Source organism: Jaculus jaculus, chromosome 10 (assembly GCF_020740685.1).
Source record: "Jaculus jaculus isolate mJacJac1 chromosome 10, mJacJac1.mat.Y.cur, whole genome shotgun sequence".
NCBI lineage: Eukaryota > Metazoa > Chordata > Mammalia > Rodentia > Dipodidae > Jaculus > Jaculus jaculus.
In genome coordinates this window covers 5,502,489-5,515,426 of record NC_059111.1, presented here as the reverse complement: position 1 = coordinate 5,515,426, position 12,938 = coordinate 5,502,489, and the positions used below count along the sequence as shown (strand labels likewise).

General features: G+C 44.2%; 1 protein-coding gene across 1 annotated transcript in view; it reads left to right on the top strand.

Annotated features, from left to right (window-relative positions):
- Positions 1-2,254: 2,254 nt before the first annotated feature.
- The window catches only part of Aldh1a2 (aldehyde dehydrogenase 1 family member A2), an 85,192-nt gene continuing 74,508 nt past the window's right edge, over positions 2,255-12,938 (top strand). Inside the window, exon 1 of the mRNA XM_004662501.2 lies at positions 2,255-2,468. Within this exon, the coding sequence (XP_004662558.1) occupies positions 2,352-2,468 (117 nt within the window). The 5' untranslated portion in view covers positions 2,255-2,351. The remainder of the gene's footprint in view (positions 2,469-12,938) is intronic.

Here is a 12,938-nt window from a genome sequence, read left to right as displayed (position 1 = left end):
CTCTCTCTCTCCTTTCCCCTCCCTCCCCCACTCTCTTCAGACAAGTAGATGAGTTTGAAGCCACAGTGATGAAATTGAAGTTAGCAAGTAAAATTATGGTTCAAAAGTGAATAACCCTGATTTATGCTTTGAGAAGAATATTACGGATATTTTCTAGTGTGTGGCCATCTTTCCTGACCATATTTAGCTGGAGGTCAAAAAGATACGAGTTTCCCTTTCTTCCTCAGAAGCTTCTGGTGTCTTCTCAGGACCTCAGGCATTAAGGTCCTCATAACTGGAAGCGCCCTGCCTTCCTCATTTGCTGTTCCTCCGGCCACGTGTGAGGCTCACTGAGTGTCCGCTCATCTCTCTGTCCTGCTCTAGCAGACTCTTCAGTGCATTGTGTCCCTGCCTCTCCTACTGAAGTATCGCTTCCTTTTTTGAGCCTAGCTCAAAGGTCAGCTTCCCCAGCCACTCGGCGTCTTCCTTGGTGGAGCTCCCAGATCTTGTGTTTGATGCTTTGCTGCAAAATTTTCCCCACAGTCCCCAACAGTCCGTGCATCTGTAGGGAAGGTTGTGAGCTCACTGGTGACAAGGCTTTAGGTCTAGTTTTAAGACAGCCTTCAACGCCATACCAAAGCAGTAGTGAAAATTTTGTTTTGCTGCCAGCAAGCTCCAATATCTTTTTTATTCTTCAGTAAGATATCTCTATGTATGTATTTATACCTTTTTTAATCATAATGTATCTCATGAACATAATAAAGAATAGCTTTTGGCCCCTATGAATCTCTCAACTGCCCAAGCTAAGATCCATGGTCTCTCAATAAAAGTAATCCACTCAGGTCAGTTTGGATAGATGCTTGGCTTTGTTTCACACATTTAATACAAGACGCTTATTAATGTTTTTGTCCACACCCACTATTGCCTAGCATCTAATCACCGGTCATTAGTTTTAGTGACTGAACACTTCTAAAGCAAACAGTTCCTTGTTGATAAAACCCAAAGATAAGGGATTCTAGGGCCCCTGAAAATGGTACTTAAAGACCAAGCAGTTACTTTATGCTTCTGCCCCATACAATACACCCTTTCCATGGGGACACAGTGGCAATAGTGTTGTCGGGAACAAAAATGTGAGGCTTTCACTGGGAGTGAGAAAGGCGGGGAAAGGTCTTTTCCCGTGCGTGCCCTGGTTCAGTGACATCAAAGCTCACTAGACGTGGGTTCTCTGAAATTCTTTTGTTTGTTTGTTTTTGAGGTAAGGTCTCACTCTAGCTCAGGCTGACCTGGAATTCTCTGTGTAGTCTCAGGGTGGCCTCGAACTCATGGCGATCCTCCTACTTCTGCCTACCGAGAGGTGCTGGGATGAAAGGAGCCACCACGCCCAGCTTTTTTTATTTTATCTTTTTCTGATCAAACGAGCGGCCTTACTCGTTAGCGGGTCGGTGCACGTCATGAATTTCAGAGACAGCCAGGCGAGGTGGCGCACGCCTTTCATCCCAGCACCTCTCGGGAGGCAGAGGTAGGAGGATCGCCATGAGTTCGAGGCCACCCTGAGACTACACAGTGGATTCCAGGTCAGCCTGGGCCAGAGTGAGACCTTACCTCAGAGAAAACAGAATCCCACAAGCTAGTGACGAGCCCGAGGGGTGACAGCCCGCGGGCTCGAGCCCAGCACCGGCCGTCCCCGAGCGTCCGCGCGCGCGGGCTGGGCGCAGGATGCCGGGAGACAAAGGAGCCCGTGCACCACCCCGGGCGCGGCGCGACGGGCGGACGGCCCGGCGGGCTCGCGTGCGCCCTGCGCCCCCAGCCCAGCAGAGGGCAGCAGTCGGGCGGGGAAGAGCCGCGCGGCGTCGGCGGCTCCCGTAGCTCCCGGTGCCGAGCGCGGGGCGCACCTCTCACCGACCCCGGCGGGGCCCCACTCGCGGGCACGGCCCTCTTCCCCGGCTCCCGCGCCGTCAAGAGGACGACTTCCGCTCTACGAGTGACCGGGAGAGCCGAGGGCTCGCGGCTGACGGGACGCCGCTGAGGGGAACGGAACGCGGACGCCTCGGAGGCCGCGCGGCTGCCGTCGAGTCCTCGCGCGCGCGCGCGCGCGTGGGTGTGTGTGTGTGTGGAGCGGGGCCGCTAGGCTCGCACGGACGGAAGCCGGCCGCGGACTTGACCGTGCGTGCGAGCGAGCGAGCGAGCGAACGCGCGTGTGACTTGCCGTGGCGCGGGCTTTATGCAAATCGGGGCGGGCCTCACGTCCAATGAGAAGCGCCCCCGCTTGACACCTGCCTATAAACGGGCGAGCGAGCGAGCGAAGCGCACCTCACCTCCGCGCCTCACCTCCGCCTCGTCGCCTCGAAGGGGAGGGCGGGGGTGCACACCCCATGACTTCCAGCGAGATCGAGATGCCCGGCGAGGTGAAGGCCGACCCCGCCGCGCTCATGGCGTCCCTGCACCTCCTGCCGTCGCCCACGCCCAACCTGGAGATCAAGTACACCAAGGTAAAAAAAAAAAAAAAAAGCCCGTCCACGCCCCGCGGGCGCGTCGAGGACGGTTCCTTTTCTTTCTCCAGGCTCGCTTGCGGGGAAGTCAGCGAGGGGAGCCGATCGGAAGGCGCGACCGCGGTGGACGCAGGCCCGACCGGCCTCTGCGGGTCTCCCGTGCCCGCACACGCCGGGGCAGCTGGTCCCTGCGTCGCGTCCTCTCGTCGGAGCGCTTCCGCGGACTTGGCGGGAACCTGGCCGCTCCGCGCAGCGCCGCGCCGGGAGCCGCTCGCCCGCTCGCTGTCGGGGCTCCTTGGAAGGTGTCGGACAGCGTTACTGGCCCTGGGGGGGGGGGGATCTTTTTAGAAGCAGAAAAAAAAAAAAACCTACTTTGAAATATGCGCAAATTGGCAGGTTCGCTTTTGCACATTAAAAAAATACAACGAAAATATATATATATAACGAACTCTTGACAGCCTTGGTGTGCCAAGTTTTTGTTGTTGCAACCAAATTAAGAAAAAGAAAAAAGAAGCATATGTGCAGGTTGCTGCCTGATGTAAATTGGGTCTTGCTTTTCCCTCACAAATTCTAATTAGGAAAAAAAAATCAGTTATAGCCGTGTAATTGTAATGTTGCAGAGCAGGCATGGGATTTGAAAATACATTTTTTTCTTGGAGCTCATTTTACAGTTCTCATATTTGAATTCCATTTCTGATGAAGACCTCTCCTCGTTGACTTAAATACATGTATGCGATATAGCTAAAGATGTAGTCCATCGTGATTATTTCGAGATATACTAGATTTTTTTCTTTCTTTTTTTTGGGGGGGGGGTAGAGAAGTAAATGACTTGGTTCTGAGGTAATAGTTGAAAAAGAAATAACAAAGACGTCATTTCTGAACTTTTACTTGCATTGAGTTTTACAATAGGATCGGTGAAATTCGTGTTTTGAAAGTCGATTTAGATGGATTTAATGTACCTGTTAGCTTTTAGATGGTGTGACAAATTTTTGAAAGCCATTTTAATGAGAGGTCGTTAATGGTTATAGCCCTTCAGGCATTGTTTGCATTACAATAGTACCAATGTGTGGCACATCTCCAGGCTTAAGGACGTGCAGGAGAGGCATGCGGCATAAAAGTTTTGTTTTATGAGGGTCTGTAACCTCTCCAGGCACTCTTTAGAGATCTTAAGACACAAGAGTCACACATGATTTGGGAGGGTTTATTTTAGTCTGACTTTTGATCAGATTTTCCAAACCGCCCCTCAAAGTCTGCAGTAGGTATCTTTTTCAGAATTTCATTTGGAAGCCCTTCAAGTCCTCTTTTTCTCTAATGACCCTCTCTCTCTCTCTCTCTTTTTTCCCCCGTCTCTCTTGTTCTCCCCCAGTAGGAAAGACAACTGATTTATAGCTAATTGGAGCCTTTAATGTGGAGTCTTAGCTCCGAGAAGACTTTTATCTAGTATCCACTTTCTCACTTATTACAAAGAAAAACAATCAGAAATGAAATAATGGATTGTAACTTGATCCTTTAATTTGTGGGGAGGAGGCACCTTATTTTTGTCTTGACAAACAACCCTTATAAACACGGAATAACACTAAACTACAGGCAAGCTCTTTCATAAAAGCTTGTAAAATCAGGTATCTGTGAACATTCCCATCAGATTCCCTCCTCAGCTCTTTAGTGAGACTTCTAAATTTTCTAAGAAAAGAGGCAGGAACAAGCAGTTTTGTTTTATTTAATTTGATGTAAAGAGCAGAGGTTGCTCTTTTGGTAGCCCATGATAATGGCTAATGATTTTTTTTTCTTCAAAAGGAAGATAAGATTAATGGAGAGATTTTAAAATTCATTTATGATCAGAAGTGCAGGAAATTATATTAGCCATTTCAAATGAGAAGAAACAAGGCAGAATGGACAGTCCCTCTAGAACAGTACTACTATATTAATTAGTAAATTTAAAAGTATATTTTTATTATGCTTTAGGGTTGAAAACCATATGAAACAAAACACTTGAATCAGATAAAGATTCTGTAAGGCAAATAGGTATGTCATTAATCATTTGGTCTTGTTAAACATGTCTTTACCAAGTGATGTTACAATATGGTTAGTCTGTGTGATTTTTCATTGTGATTTGGGGAGCAACCTAAACTGATAATTGATCGGCAAAACTGGTCAGATTTTGAGAATTTCAGGTAGTATGCATTTAGAATACGTTGCTCTCATGATGCTCTGTTTTCATGGTTTTATTCACTATCTTTCTTCTAAAAAATTTTACACTTTTTATTAAGGGAATGAGGGAGATCTTCAAAATTCCATTACTGCCCTTGCCTGTCAAAGGTTTATTAGAAATACTATGAAATCACAGTACAGCCCCAGGCATGCCGAAGGAGCTAAACTTTGGGCTTTGTATTCGCATTTAAGCAATGCATTGCATTTTTAAAATGAGCTTACTGCTGCTCGGAAGTTCTAATGTCCATTTTAGACTGAAGGAAAGTGGTAATACCACTTAGGGAGTATTTCTACTTGCTTCTCTTACTGTAGGAACCTAAACTCCAAGTTTTAAAACTGGACTCATTATTAAGTAACATTAAAAAAAAAAAAACTGTTAGAGAAGAAAGAGTGATAATGTAACTGGCTTGAAAGCATGGAGGATCTATGTAGAGCTGAGAGAGTGTACTCCTGTCCATGTATTCTAAGAGTGGTTACTGGCGGGATTTTTTTCTGGTTAGAATTTGTATGGCTGGCCATGTTCTAGGAGCTCAGCGCTCTCCTACAATTGCCTCTGGCTGCATTCTCTCTCTCTCTTTCCCTCTCTGTTTCTCTCCCTCCTTCCCTCTCTTCCTTCTCACTTTCTCCCTCTTTTCCTCTTCCTTTCTCCCCTCCCCCTTCCCTTCCCCCATTTCCACTCTTTCCTCGTCATTCCTTTCTCTTCTTTCTCCTCCTTCCTACCCTGAGTCCCAAGTCTCTGAGAAGTTCCTCTCTTTATTCTGCCTCTGCCTTCTCTGTTGGCTCCATCTTTTCTTTTGGCTCTACTGGATGACTTTGTCAGTGCTAAAAAAAAAAAAAAAATGTCCATACCCAACAGTTCTGTGTTCTTGCAGTGTCTGGCCCTGTGGAGAAAGCACAGAGGGAGGACGGGGCACGTACTGAACACTCACCACGCTGGAACAAAGCACGCGAAGGGTAATCAGCTGAAAAAGATTAAAACTGCCAGGCGTGGTGGCGCACACCTTTAATCCCAGCACCCAGGAGGCAGAGGTAGGAGGATCGCCGAGAGTTCGAGGCCACACTGAGACTACATAGTGAATTCCAGGTCAACCTGGACCAGAGTGAGACCCTGCCTTGAAAAACAAACAAACAAAAAAGATTAAAACTGATGGGCACCGGGTACCTGCTACTTTTCTTTACTCATTTAACTTTTTATTAAACATTTTGTTTCGTAGGGTCAATTTCAATTCAGTTCAAAGGGTTTTTGAACGTTTCCTCAAGAACAGTGTTTCTCACACTGATAGTTGGATTTCAAAAGAAACAGTTACTTTCTAGGATCTTAAATCTTACTAGAAAGTGCCAGAAATTGGTTGTCAGCATGGCAGTAGTTTAATTGATTCATGTAGTGATAGTATTTGCAATGCCACTTACATTTTATAGGCTCTGTTGATTTACCTAGTGTGTTATATGTGTATGTGTTAATACATACTTATAAAATCTTTATTTTTTTCAAGGTAGGCTCTCACTCTAGCCCAGGTTGACCTGGAACTCACTGTGTAGTCCCAGGCTGGCCTGAAACTTACAGTGATCCTCCTTCCTGTGCCTCCTGAGTGCTGGGATTAATGGCACGTACCACCATGCCCTGCCAAATAAAATCTTTTGGAGGAAAGAAAAAAATAGGAATAATTGACAAAGAATATCTTGATCTTTTTTTTTTTTTTTTTTTCTTGAGGTAGGGTTTCACTAGAGTCCAGGCTGACCTGGAACTCACTCAGTAATCCCAGGTTGGCCTCGAACTCATGGCGATCCTCCTAACTCAGCATCCCCAGTGCTGGGATTAAAGATGTGCACTATCATACCCAGCTGATTTTTTTTTTTTGATTGATAGTTTTTCTTGCTTCTCCGGTCTGTGGAACATTTTGAGAGAGAAAGAATTTAAATCTTTTTGTTGTTGGTGCTTCTAATGCAAACAGAGAGAATTCAAAGCTGGTATACTTTTCCTACAAGCGAGTTACCTTTCCAGGCTCTTGATTTTAAATTACTATTTTTTATTTTTCTGTGAAAATTTTTAGGTCTCAATCAAGATTATTGCCTCACCTGAATAATTTTTTTTAAGTGTGGCTTTCATTTTAAACCTTTCATTCCAAGCCTTACTCACAGTTGTCTGTTTTGATCAAACTGTCCATCAAACTGCATATTATAGAGGACTTCCCATCTTTAAAAACGTACTTTTTCTAGATATTACTAGATAGCTTTTTGATGTTTGTGTCATCTCTGTTTGACCCTGAGCAGCTAAATGTTATCATAGGACTTGGATCAGGTGACTCTCCTGCAGGTCTTACGCTGGTTTCTGCTAGCACATGGGTCATCACTTACCAGTGCACCTCTGGTCCTTCCTTCTTTTCTTTTTTTTTTTAAAGAAAGATTAATTTAATTATTTGAGAGCAACAGAGAAAGGCAGAGAGAGAGAAAGACAGAGAGAGAGAATGGGCACACCAAGGCCTCCAGCCACTGCAAATGAACTCCAGATGCATGCACCACCTTGTGCACCTGGTTTATGTGGGTCCTGGGGAATTGAGCCATTGAGCCTCGAACCGGGGTCCTTAGGCTTCATAGGTAAGCATTTAACAACTAAGCCATCTCTCCATCCCCCTTTATTTCTATAAAATGGTGAATGACAGGTTTTGGATTTCAGTGCAGACTCAAAGGAGCCTGGTCTGTGAGGTCTGTCTTCATTGTAGCCAAACTTAAGAAAAGGCAGATATGTATATTGTTCTCTCTGCCCTCAGTGAAGCTTGATCCAACCATGACCAAGCCAGGTAGTGTCTCAAGTCCCAGCTAACCCACTTCTCAGTTCTGCATCTTTCTTAGTGGGGCAATGAATTATAATACTAATGAATTTTGTCTTATTTATCTGACTCTCTCTCTGTATATATGTGTGTGTGTGTATTTTTTTTTTTTTTTTTTGGTTGGGTCTCACTCTAGCTCAGGCTGACCTGGAATTCACTATGCAGTATAGTGTGGCTTTGAATGCATGGTGATCCTCCTACCTCTGCTTCCTGAATTGTAATAACAAATTATGTGTCTGACATTCAAGCCAAAATTTGGCATTAATATGTCTCAGTATGTCCTCTTGACTGAGCCTCAGTTTACAAAGAGCTTTGTAAGTAGTTTGGACAAAGCGTTGCTAAATCATTGCTATATAAGTGAGGGATGTCTGACAACAGGTCAGGACACTCCCAGGAGGTAGATACCTTTGGGCAGAGGGAACATAGCTTTAACTCGTGTAATTCAAATTGAAGAAACTTTCACTAGTTCTGACTGCCAACATAATGCATGGGATGTGAGGAACACTTTTGTTTTCTTCTTCTTCTTTTTTTTTTTTTTTTTTTGGTTTTTCAAGGTAAGGTCTTGCTCCAGCCCAGGCTGCTGTGGAATTCACTATGTGGTTTCAAGTTAGCCTGGAATTACTCATGCTGATCCTCCTACCTTGGCCCCCCAAGTGCTGGAATTAAAGGTGTGAGCCACCACACCCAGCTGGGGGGAACACTTTTCTAATTTTGACAACCTTCTTAGCATTTTTGTTTACGTATATGAGAAGCAGATGGAGACAAATAGAAAATGGGAGCACCAGGGTCTCTAGCCACTGCAAACACATGCTGCAGATGCATGCACCACCTTGTGCATATGACTTTATGTGGGTAGTTGCGAATTGAATTTGGGTCCTTTTGCTTTGCAGGCAAGAGCCTTAACTGCTAAGCCATCTCTCCAGCCCCATTTTCTTTTTTTTTAATTTAAACTTTATTTTTAAATTTTTTATTGATTAGAGAGAAGGGGGGGAAAGGCAGGTACAGACAGAGAGAGAGGGAGAGAATAGGTGCGCCAGGACTTCCAGCCACTGCAAATGAACTCCAGACACGTGCGCCCCCTTGTGCATCTGGCTTACATGGGTCCTGGGGAATTGAACCTGGGTCCTTTGGCTTTTCAGGCAAGTGCCTTAACAGCTGAGCCATCTCTCCAGCCCTTTATTTATTTTTTTTAAAAATTTTATTTATTTATTTAAGAGAAGGAGAGAGAAAGAGTGAGAGGGAGAGAAAGAGAGAGAGAGAGAGAGAGAGAGAGAGAGAGAGAGAGAGAGAGAGAAAGGTAGGTAAGAGGAGAGAGAGAGGCATGCCAGAACCTCTAGCCATTGCAAACAAACTCCACTTTTTACATGAGTAATGGCAAATGGAACTCGGGCCATCAGGCTTTACAAGCAAGTACCTTTAACTGCTGAGCCATTGCTCCAATCCTATTTTATTTTACTTGTTTTTTTTTTGAGGTAGAGTCTCTCTCTAGCTCAGACTGACCTGGAATTCACTGTGTATTATTAGTGTGGCCTCGAACTCATGGTGATCCTTCTACCTCTGCCTCCTAAGTGCTGGGATTAAAGGTGTGTGCCATCACACCTGGCTGAGACATTTTCTTAATGTCTTTACTTATGGTCACAAGTCATTTCAGAAACTTTCATTTCCTCACAGACACAAAACTCAATGCGCATAGAACTGATTAGCATAATATCAGTTTCATTAATTTTTGCATGTGTGTACTGTGCATATATGAGTATGTATGTTCATGTGTGTAGGCACATATATGCATGCTTGTGGAGGCCAGAGGACAGCCTTGGGTGTTCAGGAAAACTGTCCACTTCTTTTTGAGACACTCACTGTCTTGGAGCTCAAACTAGGCTAGCCTGGTTGGCCAGCAAGTTCCAGGGATCCTTCTGTCTCCACCTCCTCAGCACTGGTATTTCAGGCATTCACCACCATGCCTGGCATTTTCACATGGGTTCTGAGGCTTGAACTAAAGGCCTCATGCTTGTGAGGCAAGCACTTTACTGACTCAACCATCTCCCAGTCTCTCTACTTTGGTTAATATTTAATTGCCTTTCAGGCAAATTTTTGAACCTGGCTCAATTTAACTTTCAAAATATAAATTATCCAAACTGGATTTTTAAAAAAATCTCTGGCATTTCTCTATTATTTGTTTTGCTTTCAGATTAAATTATGTTTAAATTGTTTCCCTTTAAATCTTAACTCTTCTCGCAAGGCAAACTCTCTATCTATGAACTAGTAAAATCTTAACTCTTACCAGTTTACTTACAGAAAGTCACTGCTGAGTCACATGATTTGAATAGACTTCCAGGCTTTGAAAATTCCTGGTAGAATAATAATTGGGTGATTTTAGCACCCTGACTTCTGCTGGACTCTTAGCACTTCCTTGGGGCTGAACATAAGGGTTAATTGCCCTCTGTGCAGTGTGGTTAAAAATTAGGTTATGGGTTGAGGAAATGGCTTAGCAGTTAAGACACTTGCCTGCAATGCCTAAGGATTCAGGTTGGATTTCCCAGGACCCACGAAAGCCAGATGCACAAGGTGGTGCATGCATCTAGAGTTCCTTTGCAGTGCTGGAGGTTCTGGTGTGCTTAATCTCTCTCCCTCCCCTTCCCTCCTTTTCTCTGTCTCTCTCTCAAATAAATAAATAAGGAATATTTTAAAATTAGATTAGAAGCCTCGCATTATGGTGCATACCTTTGATCCCAGGAAGAGGCAGGAGGATCACCATGAGTTGAAGATCAGCCTGGGACTACATAGTAAGTACCAGGTCAGCCTGGGCTAGAATGAGACCCTACTTTAAGAAAAACCAAAGAGAAAAGAATTATGAACCAGGTATGGTGGTGCATGCCTTTAATCCCAGCACTGGGGAGGAAGAGGTAGGAGGATTGTTGTGAGTTTGAGGCCACCCTGAGACTACATAGTGAGTTCCAGGTCAGACTGGGCTAGAGCAAGGCCCTACCTAAAAAACAAAAGAAAGGAAGGAAGGAAGGAAGGGAGGGAGGAAGGGAGGGAGGGAGGGAGGGAGGAAGAGAAAGAGAGAGAGAGAGAGGGAGGGAAGGAGGGAGGGAGGGAGGGAGGGAGGGAGGGAGGGAGGAAGGAAGGAAGGAAGGAAGGAAGGAAGGAAGGAAGGAAGAAAGGAAGGAAGGAAGGAAATATGTTAGGAGTAAACATTCTCACTTTTATTCTGTAAAGAGCCTTTCCATTTACCGCAGTTCAGCTCTCTGGTGCCTCCAGAAGTAGTCATAACTACTTCCTGTCTTGCTCACTGTACAACTTTTGGAGACCAGAAGTAGCGGTTTTCTCATCCCCAGATCTCTGGAAAGATAAAGCCAGCTACCCAAGTGGAATCAGAGGATAGCGTGGGGATGAAAATCCCTGCCATTTGTGAGTGCAAAAGATAAGGAAAGTATTTCAAAATAATTAAAAGACTACCTTTCCATATATTTTCTCCTAATTTCCATTCATCTAGCCTAAGCCTACTGATTTCAAGTCCAGTAATTCAAGTATTTTGCTCCTGACCTTTCTAGGGATTTCCTAAAGATTATTGAAGCTTGTAAGATTCTTGCAACATAGACTGGAACTTCCTCCAGGTTAATAAATCTTGCAAAATATTATAAATTTATTTAACTCATTAATAACAAACATAACTTATTTTCCTCTTACTCTAGGTCTCACCAACAATAGGTATGGTTGCTGGGTGTGATAATGGGAACTTTTAGGATAGCAAGAGGAAATAAGAAGGTTTTGATGGGGAAAATATGATTAGGAAGTACCTATATTAATTCATGAATAACAGCTAAAGTCTTATGTTCTTGGGCATAAGATCTGAACTCCTTCAGTGAATCCTTTTTATGGAGGAGATCAGGAATCAATATGAAACTCTAGTTAAATTCCCTAGAACATCTGAAACGGGGAAGTTCTGCCTCATCTACACTTTTGAGTCTGGTACCCAGGGTACCAATGTAACTTCATAGGGAAGGCTGTCTAATTATATTGTTTAGGAACAATTTTATCTTCAGCTGCAGTCAGAGTGATAATATTGCTTATCTACATTCATTCATTTGTATGTTAGTTTAACATTTATTAAGGCCTCTTTTGTATAAAGCATTGGTGGTTCCTGTCAGGCCCAAAATGTTGTTGTAGATGAGCTCCCTGCTGGGAAGAGCCTGAAGAGCTTTCATAGGGACATGGAGGACATATAGTGACTGCTGTGACCAGAAAGGCTCAGTGGGGCTAGGGATAGGGTTCAGTGGGAAGTGTGCTTGCCTAGCATGCTTAAAGCCCTGGTTTCCAGCAATGCATAAGCCAGAGGATCAGAATTCAAGGTCATCCTCAACTATACAACAAGCTGAAGACCAGCCTGGGTTATATAAGGTTTTGTCTCAAAGACAAAATGGAAGAAAAAGAAAAAGAAAGAGAAAACTCTGAGCTCTTGAAATAAAGCAGATTCAGAAATAGCAAGAGACTTAGTGCACAAACAGTATTCTTGGATATATTCAAGAGAAAATGAGTGGTTCCAGTTAAAAAGAAAAGTGGACAACAGCATAACAAATGTGGGTAACTACACCCACAACTGTTAGGTTCTAACATTTGGCCACACAGATGGGTTTACCCCATTGCATGTTGAAACTGCCACCAAGAGGACAATTCACTTCACACATGGACTTAGCCAACATCAGAGCTTAACACAGAGCGAGCTGTAGAGGAGGGCCGTCTCGTGGCTATGGGGGCAGCTGCTGTCACTCAGGACCACCAGAGACTATGGTATCACTGGTTCCTAGCCTGGAAGAAGATCAAAATTTGAAGTGTACTTTCTGCTAAATGCCACTGCTGTCAGCCATGAAGTTTAGAAAGTGTAGGGCAATCCCTTCTAAGTTATAGGCCATCACAGTTGCTAAGTTTTAGAGTTCATATGAACGCCTTCCTTTCTCTTCTCTTACCCTTCCTTTCCTCGGAGGTAATTATCTTTCTCTGAGGTGTATTTGTCCATATATGTGTAAGTAGCATGTATGAAAAACAACATGTGGTATTATTTTGAATGCCAAAATATTCTATGTAAGTGGTACTATGTGTGTGTGTGTGTGTGTGTGTGTGTGTGTGTGTGTGTGTGTGTCTATCCTTCTGCAGTGTGTTCTGCTTTCAAGATGCATCCGTGTGGCTGGGGACACCTGAAGTTTATGTCGTGTCATCATTGCACATCATTCCATTCTGTGGCTGTATCCTAGTTTGCAATTTGTTGACATTAAGATCCTTTCGGTACATTGCTATCACCGCCATGCCGCAGCGGAGCTGGGGAGAGCACGTCTAGGATATGTCCGCACTTGTGGTATTCTTGTTGCATGCAGCGTGTGTGCCATGCAGTTTAAAGAAGGACCACCAGATTTCTGGCCCCCAGGATTATGCTAGT